At 36.9% G+C, this 17,656-nt stretch overlaps 2 protein-coding genes across 5 annotated transcripts in view; one reads left to right on the top strand and one right to left on the bottom strand.

Annotated features, from left to right (window-relative positions):
• The window catches only part of optc (opticin), a 132,744-nt gene that overhangs the window by 11,571 nt on the left and 103,517 nt on the right, over nucleotides 1-17,656 (top strand). The gene's annotated exons all lie outside the window — the stretch shown is intronic.
• LOC120526140 (polymeric immunoglobulin receptor-like) overlaps nucleotides 1-17,656 on the bottom strand; it is a 182,678-nt gene that overhangs the window by 151,032 nt on the left and 13,990 nt on the right. For 3 of the 4 annotated variants that reach the window (XM_039749123.1, XM_039749122.1, XM_039749124.1), the window contains exons 2-3: nucleotides 11,583-12,200; nucleotides 4,679-5,599 (exon numbers count right to left, since the gene is read on the bottom strand). In XM_039749123.1, the coding sequence (XP_039605057.1) occupies nucleotides 4,679-5,599; nucleotides 11,583-12,200 (1,539 nt within the window). The remainder of the gene's footprint in view (nucleotides 1-4,678; nucleotides 5,600-11,582; nucleotides 12,201-17,656) is intronic. The other variant, XM_039749125.1, reaches the window with a different exon arrangement.

The following is a 17,656-nucleotide window of genomic DNA, read 5'->3' as shown; positions in this document are numbered from 1 at the left end:
CCCCGTGTTCTTGATGAACTAATTTTAAAATAATAATCTTGATCCACAGTACTAATTCCCTTCATAATTTTAAACACTTCAATCATGTCTCCTCTTAATCTTCTTTTGCTTGAACTGTATAGGCTCAGCTCTTTTAATCTCTCCTTATACATACAGGGAGAACATATGAACTCTGCACAAAGTGTGACTGGGCTAAGGAGTGATTATATGTTCACCACCACAGAACTTGCCAGTCCCAAATCCACTAAATTTAAATGTTAGATGCCTTCTTTACAAATGAGATATATTATCTAATAATATTTCATTTTTAATTGTATTCTTTTTTAGTAAGAATTTGATTAGTGGCATTGGGAGGGCTACTTCCACCAGTCTGTCAGGATTATATAAATGGGTAACACTTTTGTTATAAATGCATCTATTACTCATGTACTCTTATGTAACAGGGCATTAACAAAAGCTTCTTTTTATCTTAATTACGCTTATAAAGCATTAGTAAAGTAGCCATCCGTCTCTGCACAGTGTGGTATATGTGAAGAGCCTTTGAAATGCTGGGAAAATGGCTTATAAGTATGAAGTACTTCCAGGTCTTATACTGAAGTATGCAATATAAAGAAAAAGCGGTCTAATTTAAGCCACTTCTGATGGTTCCAAAGTGAAGTTATTTAGTAGGCCACATTTCAGAGATGAATAACCATTTTACTAAAGCTTTATAAGCGGAACTAAGACTAAACCTTTGTTAAGGTCTTGTTACATAAGAGTAAAATGAGACATAGATGCATATTTTCAGTACTGAAGCTAAAGTGTTACCTGTAAATGTTTTGTTTTGGTTTTATTTACTTTTTTCACCTTTATTTTGCGATGTCACTTTTGTCACCATGTCCTTCAATCATTTTGTGTGTTTTCTTTTATGAAGTACATGTAATCTTTTTAGAGATACACTTTTAAATTGCTAGTTAAGCTATGCGTGTGCACCATATCACTGCTGTGCATTAAAACAGCACCAGAACTCTATAGTAATATAAAGAAAAGACCAATAACTATGTTTTTTAGGGAAACTCCATTTTAGATACTACATATGTTTTTGGACTTTGAATTGAATTGGCACAATCCCTTAAAACTGATAATCAATCTCCTGACTTCCCACATTTAGATGTTGGCTGCTCTTGTAATGTCTCAAAAGTCTCTAATACTAAATCAAATGAAAGTCTCCTGGCACTATCAAATTCAATTTGTCTCACACCAGGTTAGCTGACTGGTGTTTCTCTGACACCAATGTGCTATGAGGATTCTTTGAGTATATTGTGAAGCCCTGAAATAATATACTCTGTATACATTTTAACAGTAAGCAGTGCAAAACATGGCCACCTTACTGAATGGCCAACGGCTTCTGAAAATGCAGTTACTATTGTAAGCAGAGCAGATATCTGCTACCTTAGACTGACAGCTCCAGTCTTTATCTTATAGACAGTCAAGTAATGCTGTGAGAGAAACTTCAGAACCAATGTTGCATCTAAGGTGCAGATGTGTGTGGACATATACAGTTCTTTATGCTTTAGTGCACAAACGTTTTCAGTAGCATGTAAAGTCACAGGGCAAAAAGTCCACACCTATCATGACTGTCTGATTAATTAGATGGTACCAAAATGGAGCTGGGTTTTCAAACTGGTTCTAAAAGTCTCAAAATGATTCCACAGGATCATAAAATAGAAGATAAGTCCAAAAGAAGCAGAAATTAGATTTTGTCTAAAAACAATCCTTGAACAGTACATTAAAGTCACAGCCAGATTAAGAAGGACAAGATCCCCTGCACTAGTGACATCTTGATGCTGCACCTACACAAAATACTATGAGTGCACATCAGCTTCAAGATCTCAGAGATTCACAAAGTTAAGTAAATGACATGTATAGCGTCTTAGCTTTAAAATGAATGGCAGAAAGAAAAGAAAAACAAATATGGACTTGCACCCTAAAATTATGAAGGAAAAAGTAGGCTGTATCAAAGCGTTTATATTTACAAGTCCCCATGTCACCATCACAAACCAGGGTTTGAAAGATCAATTATAGAACCCTATTGCAAAAAGCTTACAAAAGCAGAAAAATCAAATACTGCATGGGCCATTATGTATATTAACACAGAAGAATGCTTGCTTTACCAAATTGTTCTTTTCTGGATTTCTATGCAGCAAAGTCCCTGATCAGATCAATAAAATACAATTGACATGACATTCACATGATTCAGGTTTTCCTGTCCAGCTCTGCCACTGAAGGTCACATGAACAACCAATATACAGTAGTTTGCTTGCAAAACCAATAGAGTTCACGTAGAAAGCTGTGACATGGTGCATATGTAAAACCAGTATGCTTCGTACATGAAAACAATATAATAGACTCATAAAATCAGCATGGTACCATTCTCACGTGTAACTGATCTAGTGCAGGGTTGGCCAAGTCAGTCCTGGAGGGCAGCAGTGGCTGCAGGATTTTGTTCCAACCCAGTTTCTTAAGAAGTCAATTATTGCTGATGATTTAGTTATTGACATTTTGATGTTTCATTTTAGTGGTCTTGCTTGATAAAGTTCCCCACCCTTAATTACTTATTTCAATCTTAAAAAGTTGCATTCAGTGTTCTAATGGCTTCTTTTTAGCATTAAGATGTAAATGACAAAGCAACCAGCAGTTTACCAACTAGTTTGTTTCCATTTACATCTGTGTGTGTTCATCATGCACTGTTTGATTTAATAAAACATTTAACAGAAAAATGTGACAGACTGAAAATTATCCATTTTAGGCTTCAAATCATTTGGATGATATCCTTGGAAAGGAAAAAAATCTACGATATAAGAACCTTACATTGCAGGCTAACAAGTCATAAAATAAAATAAGGTTTAAGGTTCTAATTAAGCACCTGGGTTGGAATGAAAACCTGTAACCACTGCGGCTCTCCAGGACCAACATTGCCCATCCCTGATCTAATGCATACATAATACCAATTGAGTTTATACAAGTGACCAATGTATCACCTACATGAAAACAATATAAGACATGAATAAAAGCAACTTTATAGCATACACACATTGCTAGACCAGCAATATATGAATGCAAGCCAATATAGTTCACCCGCAAACCGATAGCATACGAGCGTAAACCAATGTAGTTTACTCAAAAACCATTAACAAATGCACCTGAACCAGTGATATACAAGTGCAAATCAATACAGTTCCTGTGCAAACCAGTAGTATACATATTCAAACCGATAATATACGGTCACAAACCAATATAGTTTGTGGTACATGCACAAACCAGTGACACATCCATGCAAACCAATAGTACTCACATGTAAACCAATAGATTACACACAAAAATATATAATTTACGACCTGCTCGGCCTTCATATTTGTAGAGTTTATAAATTTGTTTGGTGTTTGCTTCGTTTTTTTTTCTCTATTCCAAAGATGTGCCTGGTTAGGTTTATAGGCAACACTATATAAGCACAATATGAGCAAGTATGGTTGTTTGCCTTCCAACCCAGTCAAGTTTGCCTTTTGCCTGAAAAATGTCTCACTATCCTATTAGATTAAGCAATTTTGGAAAATGCATGGATGGTTTGAAAAATGGATAATACATGAAAGATTCGAGATGGCCATCAATATAAAGATATCACTGATTTTGATTTTAAAACAAAAATTGAAAATCAAATAAACACTACACTCAACCATAGACACATGGAATAAATTACTAAGAACTGTGGTAGACAGTAGGACTTAAGAGACCATCCTTCAAGTCTTGATTTGCTGTTATTTTGGAAAAGGATTGGAGAGTTTGATGGAGTGAACAGCCAGCACTCATTGAAACAGATGTAATCTTCTTACAAATGAGCAGAGTCCAGTTTGTTGACCAGAACAGAAAAGGAAGCAGAATGAATCAATGATGCATACACCTTTTTCTGCACGCTGAGCTCCTATCAAGAGACAGAGAATCTGCAACTACTGCTAACTGTCGCTATGAATGGTAGTGTTCTGTGTGTTCAAATCCAGAATCATAATTGTCAGGAACAGTACAGTGGTACAGTGCTTAGCTCCTGCTCACTTATACCTCCAGAGTCCTGGGTTCAAATCCTCTATCTGAGCACTGTCTGTCTGGAGTTTGCATAAAATGCCCATGTTCACATATGTTTGTCTCAGACATTCTGATTTCTTTCCATACCCAAAAGGCCTGCTTTAGGCTGATTGTTGAGTGCACCCTGGGATATGAAAGACTGGTACCACTGCCATACTTGATTCTTGTACTGATTTTAATGGAGGGATGGATTATTATCATAGTACATTCTTAGACATTTTACTGCTAGTAGCAAACTGGAATTGAACTGACAACATTTCAGGATTTTAGAATAACCAGCAGGCTATATCAATTGGATTGTAATCACCTTAATATGGTGGTATTAAGTGTAAGGTCATAATATTAGTTCATGTGCACAGCCAATAAAACTTTACAAATGCAATCCTATTTAACTACATACAGATCATCAGCACCATCATGAAGTACCAGAAATTATTATCTGAATTTTGATTGGATTTCTTTTAAACGTACATGACACATACGCCAAATAAATAGGGTTTGTGTGTTAGACATTTTGCTGCTTTGGCACTGATGTAATTAATGTTCATGTTAAACCACTTACTTGGGAGAACACGCAGTTGCACTTGTACTGTGTCAATGGGATATTCAGATCGACGTATTCCACACTGGTACTGTCCAGCATCCTCCATAGTCAGGGTCCGGGTGTATAGTGTCAGTGTATAATTATTTGTTTTATCATTGACTTCCCATCTCTTCTGCCCATCCCGGTTAGAGTCCACACTTTGACATTTTCCATTTATCTCCAGTTTACACCAGTACTTTTCATATTCCACATACTGTGGTTTATAATGGCATTCCAGCATGGCAGGTGATCCCACAGTTTTCTCCATTGTATTTTGTACCTTTAGAATTTCCAAATCAAGTACCTGAAGATTAACAGGACAATTGATGCTTTTGGTATACCATCTGCTTTTACACTTGTAACATCCAGTGTCATTAACTGTGAGGTCATACATGGTCACAATGAGTGTTCCACTCTCCCTGTCATCTTCGAAAGCCACCCTGGCTTGGGGGTATTGGCTGCTGGCCAGAGGTAGGCACCTACCAGGTTCTTCTTTGCACCATATCTTTTCATATCCGTTGTATGTTTGGCTATAATGACATTTTATCTTTATGGATTTGCCCCTATATTCTGTTATTGTCTTTTGTTCTGTGAAAATGGGATAGTCAGTTACTGCCAATTCCATCTCAAAATACAGAAATGCATTTCTTGAGTCTACTATCACACATTCATAACTCCCTGCATCTGCGACTTCCACCTGGTAAATTTCTAGTGTAAATAAGTACTTCCACTTGTGATCTTGAATAATTGGTCGAGAGTGACGTTCTGATTGATAGAAACAGTGTTTCGGATTTGTTTTACACCAGTATTTCGTAGAGTCTTTATATTTCTTTGCATACTCACATGTCATTACCACGGACATGCCCACAGCACCAGTTACCTTCGGATTACCTTTAATGTCTAGAAAAGAAAAACAGACTTTCAACAAACAGCATACACTAATTAACAAAACAGGAACAAGCTGGAGTGAACCCAAAAATATATCATTAGAGAACAGCAAAGGTTTAAAAAGGTAGTTTATTATTATACAAAAACAAATTACATGAAGGAAAGTGAAAATGGAAAAGATAAAAAAGACAAAAGGGAACCAAAATGACAAAAGTACATGCCTCTTTGGGCCTTCCTGACTCTTCAGAGGTTACTTTCCAAGTATCCAAGACAAGACCCTTAAAAGTTTACTGACAGGAGTACTTCAATTAAAGGCAGCCTAAACACTTCTGGGTCACTTCAGAGTTCACCAAGAGTTTCTGAACCTTAAAGTTCATAAAACTCAACAGCACTTTAAAACACAAGGGTGTCAAAGAAAATGGGTCTTATATATAAAATACCACATAAATAAATTAAAAAAAAACACCTATTAACAAGTTTCGACAAACTACAGGTTAAAGAAAATTTGATGTTGATTCTCAGACAGAAAGAGGAGATTATATTTGAAAATAGCCACATTCATATTTTACATGTTTTATTTCCTTTGATAGCTGTTGAACGAGCCACATTCTACAGCACTAAACAGCATTTACGCAAAGCTGAAATCAGATAGAGACTCTTATTTCCTGCTAAATTGAAAGTGTTGTGAAAAGCTGATTCTGGCATCATTTAAAGCATGATCATGGGTCATATCATGTCCTAGTAATGCAAAGAAGATTCTGCTTGCAACTTGTTCTGTTTGTAATGTGACATTTGCTGTAACTAAGGTATATATTGTATTTCCTTTCTGTCCACATTTTTTTTTATTTCTTTTTCTTTTAAAATCACAATATTGAAATTTCTTCTGTTAAATATATCTATATTTTGGTATCTAATAAGGATATAGTCATTTACAGTGTTTATAGACTTTTTTCCCTTTTTCTTTTCATCTAAGGGTCCTATTTAACATCATTCCTTAGGTTTATTGTATTGCAATTGTTTAAGATCATATCCTAGGCTTATTGTAGGCTTATCTGGACGGTACTATCATAAGACATCTCATTTTTAATCTTTAGTGCACAACTGCTGGGGGCTTGTTTGTTTTGGACGTGCTATCAAGTGTCAACATGATAACAGACTCCATAGCCAAAATGTGATATCAAGGTTAAATCTATTATATTAAACAATGTACTGCTTTTCCTTAAGTTTACAAAATATCATCAAAAGATCAGAACCAGTGACTTTCTGACCAAACAGTGAACTTTGTGAACTGTGAAGCCCCAATCACGGTCTAAAGAGAAAAAAAAAACATTCTCTCATCTATCAGGCCTAAATGCAAAACAGTATTTTTACAGGAGACTCACTTAAAAGTAAGGACCAGTTTTGGTTGCAAAGAGATCAGAGTGGCCAATTCTTTTGGTCCAGCTATACCAAGAAAACTGGAGGTGTGGGAATCTTAATGCACAAAACAATCTCATTGTAATTTATTTCAATTTAAAGTAATTTTGATAAATATCTATACACCTAATGTGAATGATAGAGATTGCATCCAAAATTAATTTGCAGCTGTTCCTAAAGTGAACACTCATGAAATTATAATGGCGGGAGACTTTAATTTCATTTTAAATCCAAACATGGATAGGTCTTCATCTACAATGGGGATAATATATACTGTAACACTGCAAAAATAATCACACAATTTGTAATGAATCATAAGTGATCATATCCATGGGCATTTTTAAATAATCTATATATCTATAATATATAAATAAAAAAAAAAAAAACAAGTTACCCTAGTGGACCTTATTTATTATACAGGATTGTGTCTAGCTGACTAACTGGTAGGGTGGCTTACCCACATATTTACATAAAAGTAGGTTGAACTGCTTTGAATCTCATCATTATTTATTTGCTGGTTAAGGAAAAAAAATCCAATTAAGTGTTATACATTTGAAAAAGTAAGTCAATTAAAATTAAAGCAAAAATGCAAAGTTAGTCATACGGTGTATGGGAACATGAGGGTAACCATTAACAAGGATATTAGGGAGGATAAAAGGCAGTTAGGGAGAAATATAGCAAATAAACTGAATGATGACCTGAAAAGACTCTTTCAGTATTTTAGTAGTAAAAGAGCAGTCAAGGAGGAGGTTAAGTGCATCAGGAAGAGTAAAGGGGAATTAAAAATACAGACAGTGAAATAACAGATGCTCTGAACTCACATTTTTCTGAGATCTTTACAATTGAGGAAGCGGATAACCTTCCACCAGTAAAAGGGACTACTAAGGAAGTACTGAGGGATTTGGAAATTGTAGAGGGAATAGTGCTGCTTAGACTAAATAGGCTGAAACAAAATCAATCACTAGGAACAGATAATATTTACCCTTGAGTTGTTAAGGAGGTTAGTGAGTACATAAATAAATCCTTGACACATATTTTTAGGAATTCAGTGCATACAGGGGAAATTCTAAGGGCAAAATAATAGAAAAACCACAAAAGAAAATTAAGCATTTAAAGCTATAACAAAAATAAATGTCTTAAAAATGCAAAAATTATACTGCTGTGCTTTTTTAAATGCAGAATAAGAGAAGTAAAAAAACAGACCAACTAATTAAATGAGATCAATTATTATCACTCTCTATGATTCATTTTGACAAACTACTGAGATAAAACCAAACAAACCTGAGTGTATTGATGGTGTCCTCTTGTTTGTCAAATTGTCTATGCCCTGCAAACAAGATAGCTGACCACCACATGAAAGTCTGCTCCTCTCTGTTTGGAATATACGGATATCAGAGCTATCACATAGTTTACACCTGCTATATAACCTGTGATAGCAGATTTTATCTCGAAATAGGTCATTTGTGAAGGGGTTGCAGGGGATGAAACATTATGGTAGGAATCCTGGTCAATTGTGTTTAATTGTGCAGGATTTTCACAACTGATGTAATTTGTATTTTGCATATTCTTTTAAATACACAACTCTACTACTTTAATGCTAACTAGATGTGTTGACATTAAATGATTTGCCTTTCACTAAAAGTCTGTCTGTTGAAATTAATCCTCTGTGCTACTGAATGCGATTTATTGGGCTCACCAAGAGGGACAAAAATAAGTGTGGGAATGGAAACATGAATTTTAACTTGGTTAATTATCAGGTTTGCCTTCAGCAATACCGGTAATTTGTCAAATAATCTGTCAAAGCTGCTACTCTTTTTTTCCTTAACTTTCTCTTTTGTAGGTCTCCAGCTTTTAGACTTATATAAAGGTACCTGAAGCTTTAAGAAACAGAATAATACAATTTATCGATAAAAACAAGAATTATAAAAATATGATGACTGCACACCTATGCTGCTCATAAAATGAAGGGAACACTTAAACATAAGTGATTGTGAATCAACTTCACCTGCTTTGGTGTAAATGAAAGTGATAACAGGTACAAGAGGTGTTAGAGTTTTTGAGTTGTGTATATTAACATATAATACAGGACATAGACAGACTAGATAAACATACAAAATGGAGAGGATGGCTGTTTACTTGCTATTTAGAGTTCTAATTTATCTTGGCATTGTGCCGGATGGCCGTCAGCTTATCCCAGCTGGGATGCCCCTGATAAATAAGGATGGGAAAGGCAGCTTTCTCAGGACACCGCTTCATCCAAAATGCTAGATGGCAGCTCTCCTGGACTGTAGCGGTGCCCCAGATTCCCTCAGGGCATCCTGGGACTTGTAGTCCAGTTTCTCAGCCCTGTTTGGTGCTGTGGGTGCCAGCAGGGGGAGCTGTGAAAGGAATTGGGGAGTCATGTTTCCCTTGCAGCCCAGAAGTGCATGGAAGTCAAGAAGATGGAATCCCCACAGTACTTTCGGGATAATTAAAGAGCTGTGATTCTCCATCTGACCTGTAAGTGCTAGCAAGCCACGTGGGAGGAAGAACAGAAGCATTTCCGGGTCAAGGGCTTGTGGAATAAGCGCTCTGTTGGCGCTGACCCAACACAGACTGACAATGGAGGCACAGGTGAAAATGAAAATAAAAGATTTATTTGTATTCTTCAGCCATGGGGCACATCTGTCCCACATCCCACAGGCCCTACACAGTCCCCAAAACATACCAAACAAAAACACCAAAAATCACCCTTCTTATGCTCCATCCCTCCCGACTCTGGCGCCCAGAGTAGTGGCTATAGGCGCCTTTTGTAGCCTTCCAGGAAGTGCTCCAGGTGGTAATTGGCCTAATTAGGCTGCACTTCTGGGTCGGGATGCATTCCAGCCCACACAGGCTCATTAAGCTGTGCAACTCCTCCAGGTAGTGACTACGAGCCCAACAGGTCTGAGCCCTGAAATCCCACGCCTGTGGCCCCGATACAACCCAGGAGGGCTGCCACCATGTGTTTTGGGGGATGTAGTGATGCATCCCATGGCTGCTCCCCCAGTCCCAGTGTTAAAGGGGCATTCCAGCCAGGCATAGGTCCTGGCCATCTGCCACAGACTATATAAAGAACTGGTGGAGACCCAGCTAGTGAGCCAGGTGTAGTGGAGAAAACAATTGTGTTTATTATTGATTCAATTGTCTTATTGTGGCTGTGGTGCTTTGGAGGCACTAATTAAAAAGAAGAAACAATTAAAATACTTCTCATTGCTTTTACCCTCTGTCCTAGATGTCTGTCTGTTGGGTTTTGGGGCAACAGCGCACCCAAGCATTTGACAGCATATATAAATAGTTTTATGGTACCAAGTCTTTAAAGGTGATGTCTGATATTGTTTGGAGTTGTTGTTTTGTTGCTGCTCCAGGTTGAAGTGGATTCTTCTTGTGTTGGAATGCACATTCTCTTTACCTCATTATCCTTTGTCTGTGGTGTGCAGTACTTTCCTCAGTTAGACTTCATAGGAAACAGCATTACTCTTTCTAGGACAAGGGTTTAAATGCTGACATTCCCTCCTAGAAATGATGGCTGTATCTCAGCCTTCAGACTGGCTCATTGCTTAGCTAGCGAAACTGGATCTCATCTCTCATGTTCACAAACAGATGAGTTTGTTAGCTCACATTTCAAACATTCTGATTTGAACAGTGGTATTGACAAAGGCAAAACTAACAATTACTTAACCAAGTTAATTTCTTCTTTCACATTGCTACAATTATTGGCGTCCCTCTCAGTGGACATGATAAATCACACTGTTTTCTACATTATGAAACTGAAATGCTGTTAGCCAAGTTCTGCCACTAAATCTGGGCACTGAATTTGGCAGATGTTACACACCATTCAATACTATTTGAACATAATATTTTATTGTGTTTCTTGCTGTTGAGAGTTGCCCTGCTGGAGATTGTGAAACATTTGTGGAATTGAAAATGTTTTGAAGAACAACCTCAGCCTCATCTGAGATTAATGTCACTTTATAAAGTTGATTGTAGTAAGCTGATTTTTAATTCTATGTATCAATCACTATGCATAAAGAATGTGATGTGTTTCTAAAGAGCACTTTTGGGGGTACAAATCAAACTACTGAGTATTCTAATCTACATCTAGGCTCAAGATATTGGATAATGACCAAAAGACAACACTATAAGCAGAACTAGCAAAACTTTGGAATCTTCATAAGGTTGCAAGGTTTACTTTAGGTGACTGACAAAAAGTAAATTATATTATGAGAGCAACTTACAAACATTTTGTGTGGCAGCCATTGATGGAAAAGACTACTAGCAAAATGCTTACATGTCACAACCACAGTATGTTTCTGAAATAACATCTACAATCTAGCAATCCATGTCCAGAACAAAGGAAATCTAACTTGCTCTGCCCAGTCTTTGACCATTTTGACATTAAAGGTCTTATAGATAGTGCTCATTATGAATCAACATATACAGTAAATTATGCACCACTTTATTTACTAAGTGTCTAGAATTTATGCATTTTATAATATTACTAGATCAAGGTAAGGCTTATTATCTTTTCAGCCAGATTAGTGTATAATAAACTTCTTACCTGTGTGAAGTACCAGCTCCACAGGTGATGTAATTTCCATATTGTATTGATCTGATATCCCACATGCATACCTTCCAGCGTCATTCTTGACTAAATCTGACAAAGTTGCATCAAATAAACTGCTGCTATCGTTGTCCTTGATTGTTACTTTTGGTCGAGTGTAAGATGTTAGTTTATTACAGAGATCATTTGAAGTCCATTTACAGAAGTATTTTTTGTAAAATGGGCTATTGTATTTCTGGCTATATTGACATTTCACTTCCACAGATCTGTCCACAAGTGCAGTGACTCTCATGGGTCCTTTCAATCCAGGAGCTGGAAGAACTTTTAGCTCCACCTTATGAGTCTCATCATAGTAGTCACTTAAACCACACTGGTACTGTCCAGCATCACTTGCTGTAATTTTGTTTATTTTTATTTCAAATCCACTGTGCACCATCTCTATATTTACTTTAGTATCCATTTTATTGTCGTCTGCCCTAATAATCTGGTGACATTTCCCATAGAGTCCAAAGCGACACCAAAATGCTGAGTTGGAAAAGATGTGTTGATTGCTATAACACTTCACTGACACAGATTCTCCTTCTGTCCCGATGACTATCAATGGTCCAGTGAGTCCTTGAATAGCAAAAAACAAAATGATCAGCAAGAGAGTAAATAAATGAAAGATGATGAAAAAGAAGTTTAGACTATTGCAAAATAAGTAGTAGATGGTAAGTACTGCCATTAGAAGAGGGGGACAAAAATCTGAAACCCAAATAAACCAGCTTTCAAATTTCACCTTCTATTAGTGCTTACTTGAAGATGGGAAGAGGGAAGTCAGAGAGCCATTCTTGTTGCAGGCCCTTTTAATTTGATTGTCTCAACCAAAATAAGATAACATTCTCTTTCCCAGGTAGTCCAGTTCACTGGTGACAAGGCAGGAACCATTTCTAAATGTGGAGTGAGTCCATCATAGAACAAACTCATACAAATACTGACACTCATACAGGGCCAAAGTAGAATCACCAGTTAAACCAAAATGAAAATTTTGAAATGTAGGAGGGAAACCAACACAGTGATGAGAGGAACATGCAAACTACACATAGACAGCAATCAAGGGTGGGATTCAAGCTTAAGACTCTTCATCCTTGAGACAGCAATGCTGATCAGTGTGTCACACCACTTGAAAACAGGTTTCTTTTGGAATATTTTCAATTTATTTTTAGATACTGCAGCTTTCATCTTTTAACACATTTCTTAACGTTCAGACTCAAGAGTCACACATATTAACAAATATTTACTGTAATTCATTTACAGCAAAATGTGATGTATGATGCAATTTATACATAAACATGCAAAACATTACTCTATCCAGAACATCTCTCCTTGTTCAAGACTATGCATCTTAAGAAGGTTTAGATGTTTTTGTTGTATTGTCAGAATGGAGAATTTATCTTGTGCCCATATCTCCAGGTTACTTGAATTTCCTTTTCATTCCAAAGACTTGCAAGTTTTGTTAAATGGTCCCTCCATATGAGAAAGCAAATATGTGAGTAATGTGTGTGTTTGTGTTATTGGACTTTTCAAAGGACTGATTCCTTTTAATGTCTGATGCTGCTTGGATAAGCTTGAGCCTTGAAATGGACTAAGTAAGACTGCTAAACAAATGAATACATGAATAAATTAATTGATCTGTTGTAGTTTTTCAATGGTGGTAATATGATGTAAAGTAAGGCAAGAAAAAGTCAGTCAACTAAATGTATTTAAACAAACACCTGGCAGTCTAGCATTGACTAGACCCTCATAGCTTGCAGATATCCAAATTCTACAGAAGAACGGCAATTATGTGTTAGTTTCAGCAGGAATTCTAGCAGAAAAAAGAGCTGCCAATAAACACCTTGATTTTACTGATCCAGCCACCAAAAGGCCACCAAGCTCCGCAACTGATTGCCATTATGTATAATGAGATTCTTTACAGTAAGAATAAACTGTAACAGAATCACAGTTATTAAAGATTGGTAAATTTTCTTCTTTATTATTTGTTTCAGATTATATCTAAATTCCTATGAATTCTCTATTTCTGTTTCAATTATCTGGATTTATACTCCTTTTGGTATTATTTTGCTGTGCCTCACTCACATATAGCATTATTTACTTTGTAGGTGGTGGGGCAAAGTTTCATAAGATTCTAAACATCTTGGTAAGAAGAGGCCATTCAGCCCCACGTCACTTATCAATCTCTGTTCACCTAGTGTTTCCACAGTACTGTCAAATCAAAATTTGAATTTTCTCACAACTACTCTACTTGGTTATTATTTTATTATTCAGTGCACAATCCCCAAAACACAGTCCTGGCCACAATGCCTCTCTTCGGGTCGCCTCCACACCTCCTCTGTGCTTCGTCCTGCCTCCTCCCGACTCCAGCGCTGAATGAATTGAGACGGCCCCTTTTATACAGTCCCCGGATGAGACCCAGGTGTTCCCGGCATTCCTCCTCTGGCCACGCCCCAGCGTGGCGGAAGTGCCAGCTGTCCTCCCGGCAACTCTCCGTGTGCCGTCCTAAATCTTCCCCCCAGCACTTCCTGGTGTGGCGGAAGTGCTGGGGTAACAGGTCCCCAAGGCATTGGGGCGCCTCCTGGCTGTGACCATGGGCACCGCTCCAGCCCAGGGGGGGCAGCCATCTAGCGTCCAGGGGGAGGTATTGCACCGTCCAGGGCTGCTTCCCCTGAATATACTAGAGTGAATGGACCCTGGCTGTCTGCCACAATATATATATATACATATATATATATATATATATATATATATATATATATGTTTGTTGACATTTGAGATACAGTATAATGTTTCTGTAAAATTTCCATCTGTGTTTACATTTTGAAGAGCTAATCTTAAACTAATTCCTGTCTTTCACCTTATTTATTCCTTTAAAATTTGAAACATTTATAATATAACTTACCAAACATGCTCAGATTTACATAATCCACTTCTGTTCTGTGGGGGGCATTAGCCTTGGTAGCATTGGGTGCAATGCAGGGACTAACCTTGGACTGGTCACCAGTCTATCACCTGGTCCACTTGCGTATACACCTAGACTCACAAGTTACTGATGTAGAATTTCTGGTCAACCAATCATTTATATCTTTGGGAAGAAAACTCCCAGGGCACTGGATCCTTAAGGAAGCAGCTCTAAACACTTCACCACCATGACAGTCCTTCTTTGTCATGTTGCCTGTTAATCTATTTTTATTTAAAGTAAATGAAGACAGAACTCTTGACCAACAAATGAGGGGAAAAGGTGGGCTTTAATTCAAATAGTGAAACCAATGAGGTATTAGGTCTTGTTTATGATGTGTGCTAATCATTCTGGAAGTATGTATTTAACACTATTTCACTCAAAAAAACATGTGTTTTGCACATTTTTAGCAGTTGACTGGATAATGGACACAAGGATGATGTAATATGAGTAATGTGAGATTTCTTTTTTCTTTTTCTATGGATGTTTTTCACATTGTTTACTGTTGTACAGCATTGGTCAGTATTGGCTGATATTACATAATAAACTTTTCCCTCTATTCTATATGAAAATGTGGGGTTAACAATTTTTCTCTGCCATCACTATAAAGTACATGAGTAAGTAACATATAAAAAAGCTCACTTTGGGTGTAGCAATCCTTTAAGATGAGTTATTTCAATTTCTTCAGTCTTTTTTCATGGCACATAAGTTACTCCACAGCCCTGAGTCTGATTTGCTCTTTAATCCGGCTAGTTGCCAATCACTCTATTGCTATAATGTTGTTTTTATAATACGTAAATCAAAGCTGCACACAAATGTCTAGATATGTCCTTAAAAATAAACACCTTTGACTTTGCACTACATTACATAATACACAACTTAAAATCTCAACACCCTTTTAAAATTGTTTCTACAAGTGATCAGCCTGTACACAATGACAAGGTCATAATTATTCTCAAGTTCCTTATTCTAATTCCAGATGTCACATCTTTTAATACCAGTGGTGCAGTTCTATGTGTATGACATTCCAGTTACATAGGTTAAAATTTGTTTTCCACACATTTGCCCAAATCTAAATTATGTCAACATTCATCTAGAGTGATTTTGCAGACCGCATAATTCATTATCATTTAAAAAGTCCTTAACTTGTACATGATAACCTAATTATTGACTTAATTCGCCCCTGCACTGACTCCTGTAGGACTGTGCTATGATGCAATTTAAGGAAGTTGCTTGAATCATAAGCCATTTCTCTACTCATCCATATTGAATCTCTGTTATATAGTCAGAAGATTAGTTTTTAATAAATGACTGTATCATACAGTCAAGTTCAATAATATCGCACACTCCATTGTACAGTAGCTAGAAATGTTTGCTGCTTCCTTATAAATCTTCACAACATTCACTGTCTTCTAATATACCCAGAATGAACATTATATTTTTTAAATAATTGTTTCCATTAATTTTCCTGCAATAAACATTTAGGTAACTGTCTTTCATTACCAGGGACCTCATTTATAAAAGTTTGGATGGATTCATAACTGATGACAAAAAAAGGAATAAGCCTTTCATACTCACATTTCGAGGCAATTTGCCTTTTACAAATCACAATCATGCTTTTGTGAATGCTAATCAACCTCATACATCGCAATGCTGCAGACGCTCATTGGCTGGTGGAGCAGCCTTCCTCCTGATGCGTTGAGACCCCGTCACCTGTATTCAAATACATCTCCACAACTAAGCATGCAAGATCATGCATAGCATTATAGAGCTTTTCCTCTGTGTTCTCTTGGGTTGGAGAAAGGAATAGAGGTGACAGATGATTACTGATACAATGAATAGCATAGAACACATGAAAAACGTGGGTCAGCCAAGGCTGTTTTGACTGAAAATAAATGAATCATGGGTTCCCCTAGGTCACAGAGACGTGATGTTCATTAGTCTCACCTTGGTATCAAATATGCCTTGTGCATTACTGGAACATGATAACTTACAGTTAATAGAAGCTTTACTCTTGCTAGACGTCCTCTTTGCAATTATGAGTTCAGTAAAGTGCTCTGATTACATAAGGAGAAGTGGACACTGCAGCAGATTGCCTTTTTTTATTGGCAACGATGTTATGTTCAATGTATGTACATCCACCCCACACAAAAAACAGAATGCATTATTTTAGTTCATATCACCAAGCTGTTATTATAATATATCATAATCATATTATAATATTATAAGAATGCGTGTGTGTCATCATTAGCTGGTTTGGTTGCATTTCACTACATTATCAAGGGTGACCTCATTTCCCAGTTTCTCTGAAATGTTGGGTGGATCAGAGTTGCCATAAATATACACGTTTCTTCAAGTTTTATTTTAAAAATCCAAGCTTTTGTATGGTAAGTTGCATACACACGTTTTAAGCCTCTTTTTGCACATATGCAAGTTTTAAAGATGAGGTCCCAGGTCAGCTCTGATCAATTTTTTGGAACAATGTTTTTCTAGCTATGATTCTTACAGGATTAAGAATTACACTGTACTTTCTATATATAAAAATATACAGGGTGGCCCATATTTATGTATGAGACATTTCACAAGCTGTAGCATTTAAACTACTGCGCGAAAAGTATCGAAAATGGCATCACTGTGTAGCCTGAGAATGGGAGTAACGATGTCCTCAACTGCTGTGTTCTATTACGGAATGGCGGTGAATTGATTATCATTAGAGCAGCGCATACGTTGTGTACGTTTATATTACAATTGTGGTGAAATGGAGGATGGCAGTTGAGTTTGGAGGCAGCGGCCCTAGTGTGCTAACCATCACAAGAATAAACACAAAATTCAGCATCAGTGATACTATAGCAGGTAGGCCCAGGAGTGTGCGTACTGAAGCCAACACAGCTCATGTGGCGTATGCCTTTCAAAGTTTGGCTCTTCTTCAGGCATGTATTGATCTGGAAGGCGCATTGGTGGACCACGCCATGGAGAACAGGGGATGAAAAAATATTTAAGGTTAATGTTCATGTTCCATTATGTTACTTGATAATAACACTGGTAATTTCCTGACAATAATGCCTTTTTAATCATA

The sequence above is a fragment of the Polypterus senegalus genome, chromosome 3, assembly GCF_016835505.1.
Source record: "Polypterus senegalus isolate Bchr_013 chromosome 3, ASM1683550v1, whole genome shotgun sequence".
Taxonomy (NCBI): domain Eukaryota; kingdom Metazoa; phylum Chordata; class Cladistia; order Polypteriformes; family Polypteridae; genus Polypterus; species Polypterus senegalus.
The sequence above is the reverse complement of the archived record's forward strand: the minus strand, read 5'-3'. Positions and strand labels throughout refer to the sequence as shown.